Source organism: Giraffa tippelskirchi, chromosome 8 (assembly GCF_054371585.1).
Source record: "Giraffa tippelskirchi isolate mGirTip1 chromosome 8, T2T-mGirTip1v1.2.pri, whole genome shotgun sequence".
NCBI lineage: Eukaryota > Metazoa > Chordata > Mammalia > Artiodactyla > Giraffidae > Giraffa > Giraffa tippelskirchi.
In genome coordinates this window covers 58,132,520-58,150,594 of record NC_137282.1, presented here as the reverse complement: position 1 = coordinate 58,150,594, position 18,075 = coordinate 58,132,520, and the positions used below count along the sequence as shown (strand labels likewise).

At 49.7% G+C, this 18,075-nt stretch overlaps 2 protein-coding genes and 1 long non-coding RNA gene across 3 annotated transcripts in view; 1 reads left to right on the top strand and 2 right to left on the bottom strand.

Annotated features, from left to right (window-relative positions):
- Positions 1-249: 249 nt before the first annotated feature.
- Positions 250-14,663, bottom strand: LOC145517362 (uncharacterized). The gene is made up of 2 exons (XR_014061995.1): positions 14,615-14,663; positions 250-4,567 (listed from the first exon to the last, which is right to left on the bottom strand). It is a non-coding gene; the product is annotated as an uncharacterized LOC145517362 (long non-coding RNA).
- Positions 6,199-6,889, bottom strand: LOC145516501 (tetrapeptide repeat homeobox protein 2-like). Its single transcript, XM_081517730.1, is given in 2 exon segments — positions 6,199-6,501; positions 6,503-6,889. Coding segments are annotated over 2 exon segments (690 nt in total).
- Positions 14,664-16,702: 2,039 nt separating the features above from the next.
- The window catches only part of UBE2QL1 (ubiquitin conjugating enzyme E2 QL1), a 55,142-nt gene continuing 53,769 nt past the window's right edge, over positions 16,703-18,075 (top strand). The window contains exon 1 of the mRNA XM_081520980.1: positions 16,703-17,577. Coding sequence (XP_081377106.1) covers positions 16,783-17,577 — 795 coding nt within the window. The 5' untranslated portion in view covers positions 16,703-16,782. The remainder of the gene's footprint in view (positions 17,578-18,075) is intronic.

Here is an 18,075-nt window from a genome sequence, read left to right as displayed (position 1 = left end):
TGAGAGCCCCTTGGACTGCAAGGAGATCCAACCAGTCCATCCTAAAGGAGATCAGTCCTGAATATCCATTGGAAGGACTGATTCTGAGGCTGAAGCTCCAATCCTTTGGCCACCTGATAGGAAGAGCCAACTCATTGGGAAAGATTGAGGGCAGGAGGAAAAGGGGGTGACAGAGGATGAGATGGTTGGGTGGCATTGCTGACTCAATGGACATGAGTTTGAGTCGCAAAGAGTCAGACATGACTTAGAGACTGGACAACAACAATATTTTATTCGGTGGGAATGTTTAGGACTTTAAGCCCAGGAGACAGCATCTCAAGTAACTCTGAGAAAACTGCTCCAAGGCAAGGGGAGGGCAGGGAGGAGTCAAGTTATAGAGAAGTTTGCAACAAAGGGCAGGTCGTCTGAATGTCAGAGTGTTTTTGTGAATGAATGAAAACCAGACATCTCAAGGTAAGGAATTTAGTGCTTGTCCGTGTATGGGAAGAGGCAAAAGAGTCTGCGCTCACTGAAATCATTCCTTTGATTTGCCTCTCAGCTACCTGGGGCCAGTACGGCAGGTACTGCTCTCCTTCCTGTGTGCCCTGGAGGGCTGGAGATTGTGACATCCTTGTTTATTGACGTGGCAGGAAACCCTCCATCTCTCAGGGAGGATACGGGCTTCTCCCCATCCCCAGCCATGCTCAAGCAGACATTTTTGGCTAATTCAAATAACTGGCATCCTGTGTGGCACAGATAACTAAGAAAGGTGAGCTGAGGTGTGTCAGGGAGCTGTGAGCCTCTGGTGTGGGGGGCATCTTCCAGCACAGAGAACAGAAGCGGAGTAGGGGCAGGGATAAGGGACTGGGCAAACCTAGCACATGGAGGAATTTGTGAGAGGCAGGGGACCACCACGGGACCACAGGGTGGAAATAAGAGCTGGATCCCACCTCTCCTCCTTAGCCCAGAACCAGCCCTGCTGGGCGATAGAGGCCAGTAGTTCAACACACACATTTGATGTGAGCGAAATGTCAGAGCAACCAAGAAGGATCCACACCTCAGCTTCAGGGGTTCCTCCCCCTCTTGAAAAATATAGTCACAAAAATGTTCTGCCCTGCAAGACAGCAGTCTACGTATAAACTCCTCGATCCAAAACCCCAAACGTTGTTTATATAATGAGTTTGAAAATAAAAGAAAAATATTAGAAGCCCTTCTTCATGAATTCTGATAAGGCTATTATTCTGTTCGGAGGCTTCCTAATTATAAAGCTGCACAATAAACCCCAATTCCAGCAGAGTTATTCTTCTTTATCAGGCAGATGGTAATTGCTTTCAAAATATATATATATGTGTGCACGACTCATGGCTTATCTACTTAAGCTATCTGTTTGGAGGAAGTAATATCTATCTTCTTAAATTGCCTAATTTCTTATTCTGCAGAGGCTCACTCAGAATAAAATCTCTTTTCAAGAAAATATTGCTGTCTAGATGAAACAGCAGCACTAAAACTATAGAATATTTTCTCAGAAAAGATGAGATTGCAAAGTGATAGATTCAGAGGGAGGTCTCATAAACGTTTGCTCCCCAGCTAAAGTGAATGCAAAGAACAGCAAGGAGGTTTGAGTCTGTTCATACACATGGGCAGGTTGGGAGAGGGGTGGCTTCTGGGCTCATCCAGACCCCTGGAAGCAGGTGGGGGAGTTGTAGGCATTTTCGGAGTAATCCAGTGTTGATTACCCCCAGGATCACAGATGACCATCTTCTTTCTTCAAAAGTGACTTGACACTGAGTGGTCCAGCCATAGATGGAGATAATGCTTTCCTCCCTATAAGATGTTTCATGGCAACGAACACTTTATGATGTGTTGAGGGGGTGGCGGTTACATTGCACAAGCAGGAGATGGTGTAGGACACAATTTTAACACAGCAGACCAAAGCCCATTGAAAAAGAGCAAAGTCAATTCAGCATCATCTATAAAAGAAAACCATGGCTTCCCAGGTGGTGCTAGTGATAAAGAATCCAGCTGCCTGGACTTCCCTGGTGGTCCAGTGGCTAAGACTCTGAAGTCCCAATGCAGGGGGCCTGGATTCAATCCCTGGTCAGGGAACCAGATCCCACGTGTTGCAGCTAAGTGTTCACATACTGCAACTAACAATCCCCTGTTCCGCAACTAAGACCTGGTGCGGCCAAATAAATAAACAATTTAAAAAAAAAGAATCCACCTACCAATGCAGGAGATATAAGAGACTCAGGTTCGACCCGTGGGTCAGGAAGATCCCCTGGAGGGGGAAATGGCAACCCACTCTAGTATGCTTGCCTGAGAAATCCCCTGATCAGAGGAGCCTGGTGGGCTACAGTCCATGGGGTCGCAAAGAGCTGAACACACTAGTGCACGTACACACATACACACACAAAAGAAAATCACAGGAATCGACTAGCCTGGATTAAGACAGGACAAACAAGAAAATATCCCAGGGCCTTGTACATAGGAAGGATAAGCATGGTTGTGCAAACCTTGAACCCTCCCAGGGCTAAATAATAATTTACTCTGGGCGAGTCACCTGCTCTCTGGGCAGTGGGGGCTCGTGCTGCCCTGGAGCCATTTATGCTGAGACCAAAAGTACTGGAATTGCTGGAAGATGACCTAGGGAGCAAGAACCAGAAAGTTCCATGAGACATAGCGGCCACAGTCAGACGGAAATGTGTACCATCTCTGCTTTAGAACAACAAACAGGCCAATCTGTTTTTTGTTTGTTGGCTCGTGAGCCAGTGTCAACAGAGATCCAAGTCTGGGGCAAAGAGAAAAATGCTGCTCACAATATCCACGAGCACTAAAACATAAAACCTTCTCAAGTAGGAAAACAGGACATTTGAAATGTTTTCCAAAAGAGTTCCTGTTACTTCAAAAAGAGTTCATGAGCTTACTATAGATTCTTCCCATCAATGCCTGTATATATGCTACAGCCCACTCACACACCCCGTGGCCAAAACACATCAATTTCTTGCAGAAATACTCATAATTAAATCTTACATGTTAACAAGCTAAAGAACAAAATGAAACCCAAATGTGGGTTACAGAGGTAGAGTGGCATCTCAGAGTCATCCGGGGCAATTCAGACATATCATTCACAGACTTCACCCCTGGTCCAGTGGTTAAGAATCTGCTTGCCAATGCAGGGGACACGGGGTTGATCCCTGGTCTGGGAAGATTCCACATGCTGCAGGGCAGCGAAGCCTGAGAGCCGCAACTCCTGAAGCCCATGGTCCACAATGAGAGCAGCGCCTGCAAAGAGAAGCCGGAGCACTGCAACTTAAGAGTAACCCCCGCTCTCTGCAACTTACTCTCAAGAGTCTTCTCCAAAACCACAGTTCAAAAGTATCAATTCTTCGGCGTTCAGCTTTCTTTATAGAACAACTCTCACATCCATACATGACTACTGGAAAAACCATAGCCTTAACTAGATGGACGTTTGTTGGCAAAGTGATGTCTCTACTTTTTAATATGTTTTCTAGCTTGGTCATAACTTTCCTTCCAAGGAGTAAGAGTCTTTTAATTTCATGGCTGCAGTCACCATCTGCAGTCATTTTGGAGCCCCAAAAATAAAGTCTGACACTGTTTCCACTGTTTCCCCATCTATTTCCCATGAAGTGATGGCACCAGATGCCATGATCTTAGTTTTCTGAACGTTGAGCTTTAAGCCAAGTTTTTCACTCTCCTCTTTCACTTTCATCAAGAGGCTCTTTAGTTCTTCTTCACTTTCTGCCATAAGGGTGGTGTCATCTACCTATCTGAGGTTATTGATATTTCTCCCGGCAATCTTGATTCCAGCTTGTGCTTCCTCCAGCCCAGCGTTTCTCATGACGTACTCTGCGTATAAGTTAAATGAGCAGGGTGACAATATACAGCCTTGACTTACTCCTTTTCCTATTTGGAACCAGTCTGTTGTTCCAAGTCCAGTTCTAACTGTTGCTTCCTGACCTGCCTACAGGTTTCTCAAGAGGCAGGTCAGGTGGTTTGGTATTCCCACCTCTTGAAGAATTTTCCACAGTTTGTGGTGATCCACACAGTCAAGGGCTTTGGCACAGTCAATAAAGCAGAAATAGATGTTTTTCTGGAACTCTCTTGCTTTTTCGATGATCCAGCGGATGTTGGCAATTTGATCCCTGGTTCCTCTGCCTTTTCTAAAACCAGTTTGAACATCTGGAAGTTCGCAGTTCACGTACTGTTAAAGCCTGGCTTGGAGAATTTTGAGCATTTTTTACTGGCGTGTGAGATGAGTGCAGTTTGCGGTAGTTTGAGCATTCTTTGGCATTCGTGATCTTCATTCTGTCTCAAATAGTCGCAGCCTCTGTGGCAGAATGTTCATGTCATGGATTCACTGAACTGCTTTCCCTGACAATCTGCTTCGGTCTGCTCTTGTCTTTCAGGAATGCCTCCACATTTCAGGTCCACTGAGGATCCTCTTTCTTGTTTTCTAGCAGTTATGCTGGTGAGAGTGGAAAACAGTGCAACCAACTTGGAAAAGAGTTTAGTAGTTTCTTGCAGAATCAAACATAGATCTAGCCTTTGACGTACTCCTTGTCATAATCTGAAAGAAGTGAAAACATACATTTAAAAAGACTCACATTTCGGTGGGCACAGAAGCTATATACACAGTATCCAAAGCTGGAAACAGCCCCGAAGTCCTTCGATAGGAAACCGCATAAACACGCCGGGGTATATCCATTCCATGAATACTGTTGTCATTGTTCAGTCACTCAGTCGTGTCCGACTCTCTGCAACCCCATGAACTGCAGCACGCCAGGCGCCTCTGTCCTTCGCTATCTCCCAGAGTTTGCGCAAACTCATGTCCATTGAGTCAGTGCAAGGCATGCTACTGATCAAGAAAACAAACTACCGATACAGGCACGACATGGATGAATCTTACCATGAGACCATATATTGATTATATATCAACTGACAGAAGCCAGACACAAAAGAGGACCTATTGTATGATTCCATTAATATAAAGTTCAAAAACAAGCAAAGCCACTTTATGGTAACAGATACCAGAACAAAGGGTGCCTTTGGTGGAGGCTTAGGGTGGGCTTGACACATCATGGAGTGATGGTAATAGTCCGTATCTTAACTGAAGTCTAAGCTACACAAGTGCATACACGCTTGAAAACCCACTCAGTCATGCAGTAAAAATCTGTGCACTTCACTGAATGCAAATGAACCCTCTACTTCAAAAAGTTTGAAAATAAGATACTATTTGTGAGTACCAAATTTGCAGAGTTTATTTATTTATTTTTTTAAGTTGTTATGAATTTTTTTTAATTGAGTCAGGTCCCTAAATACAAAATAAATCTATCCACAGAATCCTATATACAAGGATGGGGAACACATGTACACCCATGGCTGATTTATGTCAATATATGGCAAAAACCACTACAATATTGCAAAGTAATTAGCCTCCAATCAAAATAAATAAATTAAATATATATATATACAAAAATATGAAAAAAAAGAATCCTATATACAGAACACAGATTTTAAAATAAAAATTTAAATTCATCTAAAATATCAGGTAATCACAAGACAAAACACTAGAAATAAACCTACAGAAATAATAACACTTAGCAGAGAATCTTTGTAAACAACCAAATGAATGATTAATAAGTAATATACCTAGATTGGAAAGCTCAGTATTGTAAAGATGGCAATTAGCTCCAAAACTATTTATGGATTTAATGCCCCCCTTTTTTATTCACAAACATTTATTTGAAACTACAAGTAAGGATAGAGACAAGTAAAAACAAAAATCTCTAGACATCAAGGGAAGGTAAAGATTTAAGGCAATGTTAATTAAATTCCCTATGAGGCTGGTGAAGGTCCTATAGCAAGTTCCCACGACTGTGAAACAGACGCTGTGAACAATAATTCCACCTCTGACATAGAAATTCACAAAAAAACCCAGGTGCGCCTCAAATACTGACGAGGACGGGGACATTCGGAGCTTCGAGACCTGAGATGGCCTCATAGTAACACAAAAAAACGTCCCCTCCAAAGGCTGGATCAAGGGAGGTGCGGTCCTTTGCGGACAGTAAACCAGATGTGAAGACCAAGCCATCACACCTTCCCGCGTCCCCATGGGCACCACATGCAGACTCACAAGGTCCTCATCCCCTTTGGCACCTCGGGGTCTGCAGGACTTTGTGAGGACAGATGACCACGACCCTATAAATTCATGAACTGCCGGGGGCCTGTGTCATTCTCATCCGCAAAGCTATCTCCCATTTGGTACCCAGACGTCGGGGAGGAGAGCTCCTGGGATGAGAACATCAGGGCACAGTTGGGAAGCAAAAGAGGCTCTGGGCGGTAGTTCGGGACGTAGGGGTCCTGAGGCCAGTCCGGGCCTGGGGCCGGGGCTGGAGCAGCCGGGCCGTACACGTGGACGCCTTGTGCCGGGACCCACGTGGCCCAGCCGCAGCTGGAGACGCCAGGCTCCGGAGCTGGGAGCACCCGCGCGGGGCCGGGGGGGAGGAGGGCGGCTGTAGAATCCAGGGCCGTCTGGAAAACGGGGGTTCGCAGCTGTGGCAGCATATTCCGGAGCGGGAGCCCGAGTCCGGGAGGCTCCGGGGTCCGTGGGCTCAAGGCCGGCCCTCTGGTGTCCGCCATCGGCCTGTCGTCGCTCCAGACGGGAGCGTTGGGTCCTGCGGTTCTTGAACCACACCTGCACTCTGCGCTCGTCCACGTGGAGCCTGGCCGCCAGGCGCAGGCGGGCCTGGTAGCTCGGGTACTCGTTCTTCAGGAAGGCTTCTTTGAGCGCCTCCAGCTGCTCTTTGCTGTACACCGTGCGCTCCTGCCGCTGCCTGTTTGGGGGCGCTGATCTCCCCGTGAGGCTCATGATGGACCCCGGTTCTTGCATCCTCCTGCTGTTTTGCTGTCGGAGTTTGAGGCTCTGCTCCAGAGTTTATTTTTAATTATTTTTTTCAAAGCTGACATGAGAGCACTAACACATTTATTGTCCTGCACTGCTGGGAAGATAAACAGCAAAAAGGGTTCAGAAGATCCCATTATATTCTAATGCTTTGAAAATGCATAGGATAAATATAATACACGTTCTCAGTTTCAGCTAATTACAATATTTCACTCACCACCCCTCAGCTGTGTCAGGAAGCAGGACTGACTTTCTCAGAATACTGTATTTGGACCTATATTTAAACCTAATATTTAAGGTAACAGTGAATAGAGACACGCCACCTTGACACACAATATCAGCTGTCATTTTACACTCTCATACAACCAGAAAGTAACTGTCTTTGCCTCCAGAAAAGATAAAAAGGGCAGGAAGAATGAGATGATTATCTCTGGAAACCTCTCCAGGACCAAGCAGCTTCTTCTTCAGAAAAGAATGCATGACTCATTTCATCAGTCAAGCATGCCTTCAACTGCCAAGAGGAAATCTAAATTCTATAATTACAAAAGCCATCTCAAGCTCTTTCTTCTCTGCCCCAAAAGCTAAGTATAGCCCAAGAGGAAGCCTTCGGCGACCGTCGTGGCGATGGTTCACGTGGTCTTCCAGGGGGTCCACACGCCGACCCCTCTGGATGGGACCACCTGACCTTTGGAGGTCATGAACAGACAAAGGCGTAGGGATGTTCTGCCAGCTCCTGAAAGATGTGGCGGTGAGGGCAGAGGGGAAGCAGCTGCGGCAGCGATGGGGACTGCCCTCTGCAGCCATTCCAGCACTCACACAACTCTGGGGGGGTGAGCAGCTAAAACCCAAGGGCCACCCCCCTTCCTGGCTTCCTCAGCACCCCTGTGTCTTCTTTGGTTTCTCAAACACCCCAGTACCTTTGTCACCAATTTTCTGGATTAAATATCAGCTGTTGAAACACTTGGCATATATCTGTGTTCCTGATTTGTTGTTGTTGTTATTCAGTAGCTAAGTCATGTCCAACTCTTTGAGACCCCATAAAATGCCAGCCTTCCCTGTCCTTTACTATTTCCTGGAGTTTGCTCAGACTCATCTCCACTGAGTCAGTGATGCCATCCAACCATCTCATCCTCTGTCACCCCCTTCTCCTCTGGCCCTCAGTCTTTCCCAGCATCAGGGTCTTTTCCAATGAGTCAGTTCTTCACATCAGGTGGCCAAAGTATTGGAGCTTCAACAACAGTCCTTCCAATGACTGTTCAGGACTGATTTCCTTTAGGATCGACTGGTTTGATCTCCTTGCTGTCCAAGGGACTCTCAAGAGTCTTCTCTAGCATCACAGTTCAAAAGCATCAAATCTTTGGTGTTCAGCCTTCTTTATGGTCCAACCCTCACATCCATACATGACTACTGGAAAAACCATAGCTTTGACTAGATGGACCTTTGTCAGCAAAGTGATATCTCTGCTTCTTAATATGTTGTCTAGGTTTGTCATAGCTTTTCTTCCAAGGAGCAAGCATCTTTTAATTTTATGGTTGCAGTCACCATCTACAGTGACTTTGGAGCCCAAGAAAATAAAGTCTGTCACTGTTTCCACTTTTCCCCCTCCTATTTGCCATGAAGTGATGGGACCAGATGCCATGATCTTAGTTTTTTGAATGTTGGGTTTTAAGCCAGCTTTTTCACTCTCCTCTTTCGCCTTCATCAAGAGCCTCTTTCGTTCCTCTCCACTTTCTGCCGTCAGGGTGGTGTCGTCTGCGTCTCTGAGATTGGCACTCTTGATTCCAGCTTGTGCGCTCCTGGTTGGACCCGGACTAATACAGGATTAGCACCAGGAGTGAGTCCAAAGATTGGGATGACCAGATAACAGCTTTGACTTGAGCGCAGTGATGGAATCAACGCTGGTGGAAAATGGAAAACTGGTAGTTAGTGCAAAGCAGCAGCATCAGTTCTGTCACGTTCACCACCCGTGCTGCCTGAGATGTGGGATGCACTAGAAAGGAAGGTTTGGGGAGAGCACACAGCTGTTGCACTTGACCCTGACGGTAGAGACACTGATGACAGTGCAAAGGCAGGAGATGGGGGGCTCTGCACAGTGGGGAGACAGCTGGGGGAAGGAAACCAACATCCTCAGAGATCAGAGTGCTCAGCTCAAGAAGAGTCAGAGCCGGCAGGACACTCCACCAGAACAGACCATCATAACTCTTAGAGTTGCAGGACTGGCACAGCTGAAACCAGTTTCCAAAGCTGCTTCTTGAGGCTGCAGAACCATAAAGGACACTGAATTCACAGCCTTGCTAGCACTCGGATGTGAGAGCCTGGTCGCGGATTGGGAAGAAACGGAACCTGGATGACTGAGACTAGCCCATCTGGGTGACTCCAAAAGCTTTGACAACCTAGAACCCTAACTGCCCTTGCCTGTCGAGGGAGCTTCACCACACCTGAATAAGGATACTAGCTCCTACACCTGGAAAGTGTTAGTCGCTCAGTCATATTCAACTCTGTTTGAGCCCGTGGACTGTAGCCCACCGGGCTTCTCTGTCCATGGGATTCTCCAGGCAAGAATACTGGAGTGGGTCGCCATTCCCTTCACGGGATCTTCCTGACCCAGGGATCAAACCCAGGTCTCCTGCATTGGCAGGTAGATCCTTTACCATCGGAGCCACTAGGGAAGCCATTCTATGCCTGGAGGCCCCATGTCAATCACACCCAAGGACGTCCTTCCCAACACTCATCTGCCACTCCTCCCTGCCCCCAAACCAGAGCCCAGCTCACCCCAAGGGAACAAGTGCCAGGTCTGACCCGAGAGGAGGGAGCCTGTACTCTGGGAGAGAGCAGCAAAGCCCTGCCCTGTTATGGCACAACCTACGGCATGAGGATGAGGTATCTGGATAAGGCATCAGGCCTGGGGATCCGAGCTCCCTCGCCACCACCTCCTGTGACTCTGGCTAAGAGCCTCACTGCTGTGACTTCAGATATCTGTGCTGTAAAATGATAAGCTGAGTTTTCAATTAAATAATAAATTCTTCCGCAGCCATCGTGGGTCTTGAGCAAGTGCAGAGCACCGTATGGAATATTCCTTGATGTCCTCAAGCTCTTTCCTTTAGAGCTTTCTAGAGCAACTTTCTAGGGAGTGCTCAGAGGGTGATAAAGATGTCCTCCCCAGAACCCCAGCTCCAGGAGGGCAGGACTCCTGCACTTGGTCTCTGCAGTGACTGCATGCAGTAGGTGCTCATAGAACAATGGTGCAGCACCATCTGTCCAGGGTTGACTCTTGGCTTCACTGACCATTCACTGCATCATTTTGGACCAGGTACTTAATTTCTCTGTAAAGTAAGGCTAAACATGCTGCCTACTTAAGAGCTGTTAGGTCCCATCACTTCATGACAAATAGATGGGGAAACAATGGAAACAGTGAGTGACTTTACTTTTGGGGGCTCCAAAATCACTGCAGATGGTGACTGCAGCCATGAAATCAAAAGATGCTTGCTCCTTGGAAGAAAAGCTATGACCAACCTAGACAGAGTATTAAAAAGCAGAGACATATTCCATTGTGTATATGTACCACAGCTTCCTTATCCATTCGTCTGCTGATGGACATCTAGGTTGCTTCCATGTCCTGGCTATTGTAAACAGTGCTGCGATGAACATTGGGGTACACGCGTCTCTTTCAATTCTGGTTTCCTCGGTGTGTATGCCCAGCAGTGGGATTGCTGGGTCATATGGCAGTTCTATTCCCAGTTTTTTAAGGAATCTCCACACTGTTCTCCATAGTGGCTGTACTAGTTTGCATTCCCACCAACAGTGTAGGAGGGTTCCCTTTTCTCCACACCCTCTCCAGCATTTATTGCTTGTAGACTTTTGGATAGCAGCCATTCTGGCTGGTGTGAAATGGTACCTCATTGTGGTTTTGATTTGCATTTCTCTAATAATGAGTGATGTTGAGCGTCTTTTCATGTGTTTGTTAGCCATCTGTATGTCTTCTTTGGAGAAATGTCTGTTTAGTTCTTTGGCCCATTTTTTGATTGGGTCGTTTATTTTTCTGGAATTCAGCTGCAGGAGTTGCTTGTATATTTTTGAGATTAATTGTTTGTCTGTTGCTTCGTTTGCTATTATTTTCTCCCATTCTGAAGGCTGTCTTTTCACCTTGCTTATAGTTTCCTTTGTTGTGCAAAAGCTTTTAATTTTAATTAGGTCCCATTTGTTTATTTTTGCTTTTATTTCCAATATTCTGGGAGGTGGGTCATGGAGGATCCTGCTGTGATTTATGTCGGAGAGTGTTTTGCCTATGTTTTCCTCTAGGAGTTTTATAGTTTCTGGTCTTACGTTTAGATCTTTAATCCATTTTGAGTTTATTTTTGTGTATGGTGTTAGGAAGTGTTCTAGTTTCATTCTTTTACAAGTGGTTGACCAGTTTTCCCAACACCACTTGTTAAAGAGATTGTCTTTTCTCCATTGTTTAAAAATAATACATTTGAATTGGTTCTATTGAGATGGATGAAACTGGAGCCCATTATACAGAATGAAGTAAGCCCAGAAAGAAAAATACCAATACAGTATACTAATGCATATATATGGAATTTGAAAGATGGTAACGATAACCCTATATGCAAGACAGAATAAGAGACACAGATGCATAGAACAGTCTTATGGACTCTGAGGGAGAAGGTAAGGGTGGGACATTCTGGGACAATAGCATTGAAACATGTATATTATCATATGTGAAACAGAACACCATTCCAGGTTCAATGCATGAGACAAATGCTCAGGGCTGGGGCAATGGGATGACCCAGAGGGATGGGATGGGGAGGGAGGTGGGAGGGGGGTTCAGGATGGGGAACACGTGTAAACCCATGGCTGATTCATGTCAATGTATGGCAAAAACCACTACAATATTGTAAAGTAATTAGCCCCCAACTAAAATAAATAAATTTATTAAAAATAAAAAATAAATAAATAAATAAATATTATGCTTATGAAAATAAAATAAAATAAAATAAAAATACTCAGGGAAGGCAGAAAAAAATAAACCAGGGAGAAACAAATGCAAGTAAATGTAAAAAAATAAAAAAATAAAATAAAAAGCAGAGACATTATTACTCTGTCAACAAAGGTCCATCTAGTCAAAGCTATGGTTTTTCCAGTACTCATATATGGATTTGAGAGTTGGACTATAGAGAAAGCTGAGCACTGAAGAACTGGTGCTTTGGAACTGTGGTGTTGGAGAAGACTCTTGAGAGTCCCTTGGACTGCAAGGAGATCCAACCAGTCAATCCTAAAGGAAATCAGTTCTGAATAGTCATTTGAAGGACTGATGCTGAAACTGAAACTCCAATACTTTGGCTACCTGATGCGAAGAACTGACTCATTGGAAAAGATCTTAATGCTGGGAAAGATTGAAGGCAGGAGGAGAAGGGGACAACAGAGGATGAGATGGTTGGATGGCATCACTAACTTGATGGACATGAGTTTGAGTAAGCTCCAGGAGTTGGTGATGGACAGGGAAGCCTGGCGTGCTGCAGTCTATGTGGTCACAAACAGTCGACATGACTGAGTGACTGAACTGAACTGATGAAGATTAAGTGAATTAAGATTCAGATCACATAGTGCTTGAGATGACATGCAATATGAATTGCCATGTAAGTGTTGGCTTTGATGATTGGTTGAAAAAAGAATGTCATCGTAGGTCATGTGACTGGTGACATCAGAGATCAACACTATGCTGCCTTGCAGTGAATTCTTTTAGCAGAAAAATGTTTTTGAATTTTGGTCATGATCTCAACACTTCCATTCAAGGGAATAAACAACGTGCATGACTCAGGGGTTGCATCTTGAACTGGTCTGGTTGATGCCTTTTTGAGACTAGACTCCAAAAGAAATAGGACCAGCTGGAAAAACTGGGACACAGCCCTTTGGGACAAAACAATACATGGTCAAACCCAGTTCTGCATCTCTTTATAAAAATCGCCACTGGAGGTTTATAAAAACCCGACATGACATGACTGATTCGAATGCTCACGGGAGCGTCATTGGCAGGTAAGACGCAATTCCCAGACGACCGATGAGGACTGTGATGACCAGCTTCCCTTCCTCCCTCCCTTTCTTCCCTTTGAGGCAGACTGGCCTCGGCGCTCTCTGCAGAGATTCCCTAGCCATTCCCCTCCCCACACCATCACTGCTTCCGAATGAAGAAGGAACTAGGGACCCGCAGTTGTCCTTAGAGATTATTTTCTTTTGCTAAATGCTCTCAGTTCAACCGTCCTAATGGTGCAAAGTTAATCTCTTATAAGGTAATTTTTAAAAACTTGCTAACTTTTTTTTCATTGTAACTGCAACGTATTCCTTTTCAGAGTATTGGAAAATCAAATAAAAGAGAAAAAATTTCACAACAAAGTGTAACTCTACACACTGCTAAGCTGGGTAGTTACCCACTCATTCTTCTAACATAGAACTTTCTAGAATCTCCTGGGATAAGAAGGCAAGGGTCCTTCTTCCCACTGCTGCCTTTACCATGCAGTCACTGAAGCAAGTCTCTGGGTCCATTGACTAGAGGGTTGAGGGGAGAGTAAGGTGAGAATACCTACCTGTACTAATGTAATAATTGTTACCATTTCAGTTTTCCTCCTTCAGTCTTTCTTCCTACACATAGCTTTATGTAGCTGTGGCTATAGTGTGGATCTAACTTTTCACTCTGCTTTCTTACTTGAAATTACTAAGTACATCATAAATGTTCTCATTTTGATATATAATCTTCATAGCTATAACGTTCTCGCTGCATACATAATATTCTCTCAAGTGGATGATGAATAATTTACCTTCCATTCTCCTGTTATAAATTTAGGTTGTTCCCAGTTTTTAACTAAGATTTGCCTTTAGCCTTTTAAAGGTCAGAGATGAAGGTCAGGAAGGAAATACGTACGATGACCACAATCTCACGTGTCAGTCAGCCCTGCTTTAGCCTCTTGCTTCAGCATCAGTATTTTATTTTCAAAAAAAAAAAAGCTGCATTCAGAGAATAAATTATATGATCACTCTAACAATCTTCCCAATCAGAAATAAAGGCCTTACAGACAGCTGCCTGGGATTTCAGTTAAACCATTCCCACACCACATAGGATGACACCCCTGCTTCAGGTAAGAAACATTTCTCTGAGGCCTCCCTCCAAGGTCCGCTAGTCTGTGGGGATGACAATCACACCTGCAGAGAGTTTCTCACTTCAGCTCCAGAGCAGAACCACTGCAAGGTACCATCTGGGGCAGCTGGTCAACCCTAGCACAAGACTCAGGGACACAGGGTCAGGGTGTAAGTCCCAGCACAGGGCTGAGCTGGGCCAGCTGCTGAGCTTCTTTGAAACAGCTTCTTCATCAATAAAATGGGTCAGATAAAACCTGAGATGGCTTCTCTGGCCGCAAAATGATAAAACATGTAATGCTTGCCTATTCCCAACAAGATCACCTCCGGATCTTCTAACATTCCGTCTTCCCACAGGTTAAATGAACTCAGCATATTTACAGACGGACCCTGTCATCTTCCTGCTCCACTTCTCTTTAAAAATCAGAGCTGGATAGAATGGGGGTCACAAAAATGTCCAGGAGACCCGGACAACTACATTGCACCGAGTTACAGCCGAGACTTGGTCAGCAGCCACTGGTCTTGCCTGGGCAGAAGTTCTGCCCGGTCCCACCCACTGGAAAAACAGCCTCCACGGAGACCCACCTTTGTGCCTCGTCTCCGATCCAGGGACCATGTCCCAGGGTGCGTGCACTTGCCACAAGCCAGCGAGGACTGGCCAGCACCCTGCTCTGCTGGGAGACAACCCCAGAAAACGAAGCCGCAGACCATCCCATCTGTACTTATTTCCGCGGTGGGCTGAAGAGTTATTTTTCACTGTGAAGATTTTTAACAATTTGGAAAAAATGAAAATGGTAAAGACATTTGGAAACAATCGTCACGGTGACATCAGAATGAGCACGCTGGGCAGATGAATTTAGAGGGTCCTCGAGATGGATGAAAGCCAAAACAGAAACGGCGGCAAAGTCTGCAGTCAGCCCTGAGCCGTCTGGGTTTTCGGAGGGGATTCCTCCTACTTTCATAGCTCAGTCGGTAAAGAGACTGCCTGCAACGCAGGAGACATGAGTTTGATTCCTGGGTCGAGACAGACATTTCCTGATCCCCTGGAGCAGGAAATGGCAACCAACCCACTCCAGTATCCTTGCCTGGAGAATCCCATGGACAGAGGAGCCTGGCAGGCTACCGTCTACGAGGGTCGCAAGAGTTAGGCACGACTGAGCGACTAGGCACACACACAGTTCCTACACCGCGGCGCTCGCTCATCACCACCCCACCCGGTTCCCCGTTGCGCAACTGGGCCACGTACACCAGACCCGGACCGTATCTCTGCAAACATTGCCTCCACGGTTCCTCTAGTTGGTCCAGCTTTGGGGGCTTTTTGCTTTAAATTTCACCAGATAAAAATAATTTTCAATGGGTTCGAGGCAGAAAGAGACGGGAAGATGAAAGCGCCCAAGTTGAGGGAGGCTTCCCACCCTTCCCGCTGCCGGTCCGGAGGTCGCCCGCGGGTACCGGAGTCCGGGGCCCGCCCGGAGCACCCGCGGGCGCCAGCGTCGGACGCAAAAGCCAGTGCTCAGAGGTCCCTTCCTTCCCCTTTCGGAACGCAGGGCACCTCTGGCGTGGCGGGGAGGAGAGGAGCCAGGCAGCGACGCAGGGGTCAATTCATGAAACGGTCATCTTCTGAAGTCCTGACTTGGGGAAGGGGGGCTATTCTTTAGGGGGTTGCGGCGCGCACGCTTCCCGAGTGCTCCTTCCCAGGCCCCGATTCTTTGATCGGTCTTTGGGAAAGCTCTGGTTCCGCAGACCCGGGCCCCGGATTGCCGTGTGAGACCCCAGGCTCCATCTGGGACAAGGCAATCAGTAAACAGGTTGCTTTCCTTCCTTTCTCCGACGCCCCCTTCCCCTCCGGATTGTTCGAATCAGGTGAAGCGAGGTCGGAGGCCCGGCCGGCGGCAGAGCCTGGATCCCGAGGGCGGAAGGACTGGGGTCCTCCGAGACCCCGAGTGCGCGCCCACACACGCCCCTTGTGTCCCTACTTTGCATCCTTGTTCCGCGTCTGCCCGGCCCCGCGCGCGGCGCCCCCGCAGCAGGGGGCCCGGCGTGGCCGGCGCGCGCCGTTGTCTCCCCCCAGCGGCCGTGCGCCCGTATCCGCCGGAGCCGGGCGGGCGGCTGGGCGGAGCTGAGAGGCTCGGCGCTGGCAGGCCCACGGCCCCGCCCCGCGCCCTCCCGCCCGGGCCGGCAGGACCGCCCCCTCCGCGCCGCGCGCCGCTCAGAGGGAGCAGCCGCCTCTGCAATGTCAGCAGCCGCAGCGGCAGCGGCGGCGGCGGCAGAGACGCGAGCGGCAGCGGTCGGAGCCCCGCGGTAGCGGCCCGCGCAGCACGGCACGGCCCGGCGGGTGCGCACGGCCCGAGCCCGCAGCCCCCCTCGCTGCCTCCGGGGCGCGGCGGCCGGTTCTGCGCGCCCCGGCGCGGCGCTCCGACTCTAAGCCAGCCCCGGCTGTGGCCACGCACAAAGGACCGCGGACGCCGGGCTCCGGGGACCGGCCGGGGGGGACGGACTACCGCGCCGCGCGCCCTCCACTCCTCCGCTTCCCCGGCGGCCGGAGCCCGAACCCGAGCCGGCCCCATCATATGACAGCAGCGACCCAGCGGCCGGCGAGAGCGCGTGCTGCCCGCTTGCCTACGCCACGGCCGCCGGCGCCGGGGGTGGCCCGCGCCGCGCCCCGCTGAGTGGTCGCCGGTCGCCGCCCCGCGCGCCCCTCGGGCTCCGGGCGCCGGAGCCGAGGGGAGCCCCCCGCCCGCGCCGAGTCTAAGATGGCCACGCTGCTCCGCAAAATCGGGCTCATACGCCTGCACAACCGGGACACCGAGGACCCCAAGCACCACCACAACAACCACCGCGCCGGCGGCGGCGGCGGCGGCCAGCAGAGCGCGGCACTGCGCGGCAAGGGCGGCGCCAAGAGCGGCGGCCACAAGCCCCCGCAGCAGCCGCACCCGGCCGGGGGCGCGGGCGACGCCAGCCCCGGGCCCGGCAAGGGCAAGGGCAAGCGCGCGGCGGAGCTGGCCCCGCGCGACAAGGCGCCGCCGCCGGCGGCGGGGGCGGCGGGGGCGGCGGGCGCCGGGGGCCCCCGGGAGCGGGGAGCGGGCGCCAGGGCGGGGCCGGGCCCGGCGGCGGCGGCGGCGGCGGCGGCGGGCGGCAGCCTGGTGCCCGCGGCGCGCCAACAGCACTGCGCGCAGGTGCGCAGCCGGCGCCTCATGAAGGAGCTGCGGGACATCGCGCGCCTCAGCGACCGCTTCATCTCCGTGGAGCTGGTGGACGAGAGCCTGTTCGACTGGAACGTGAAGCTGCACCAGGTGGACAAGGACTCGGTGCTGTGGCAGGACATGAAGGAGACCAACACCGAGTTCATCCTGCTCAACCTCACCTTCCCCGACAACTTCCCCTTCTCGCCTCCCTTCATGCGGGTGCTCAGCCCGCGCCTGGAGAACGGCTACGTGCTGGACGGCGGCGCCATCTGCATGGAGCTGCTCACGCCGCGCGGCTGGTCCAGCGCCTACACGGTGGAGGCCGTCATGCGCCAGTTCGCCGCCAGCCTGGTCAAGGGCCAGGTAAGCGGGCGGGCGGGCGGGCGGGCGGCTCGGGGGGCGCGCGGGGCGGGCCCCTCGGGCTCCCGGGGCGCGCAGGGCGCCCTCGAAACCTGCCTCCAAAGGGGAGACGTCCCCCGGGCGCCTCCGCTCGACTTGCCTGAGCGTTTTCTCCCTTGCCCGCCTTTCCATCCGTCTCTCCGGGTCCCCGCCTCTCCAGAATTCGGGTTCTCCCTCCCGCACACCCTCCTGTCTCTCCTCCTCTGTTCCTTCTCGAAGATCGTTCCTCGGGCTCTTCCCGTCCACCTCCGGTCCTCGCCTCTAACCCTCTGCCTCCATGCGCTCCTGCCTTTTAACCCCTTGCCCCTCTACCATCTCCGTCCCCTCCCTCCCTCTCTGCTCCCTGAATCCCCCTCTCTCCTCCCCTTCCATCCCACCCCCCCCAGCCCATCCCACCCACCCAGGTCTCCTTCTCCGAGGCCTCCCCATCCCCTGTAGCCATAATCTCCCGGAAGGTGAAAC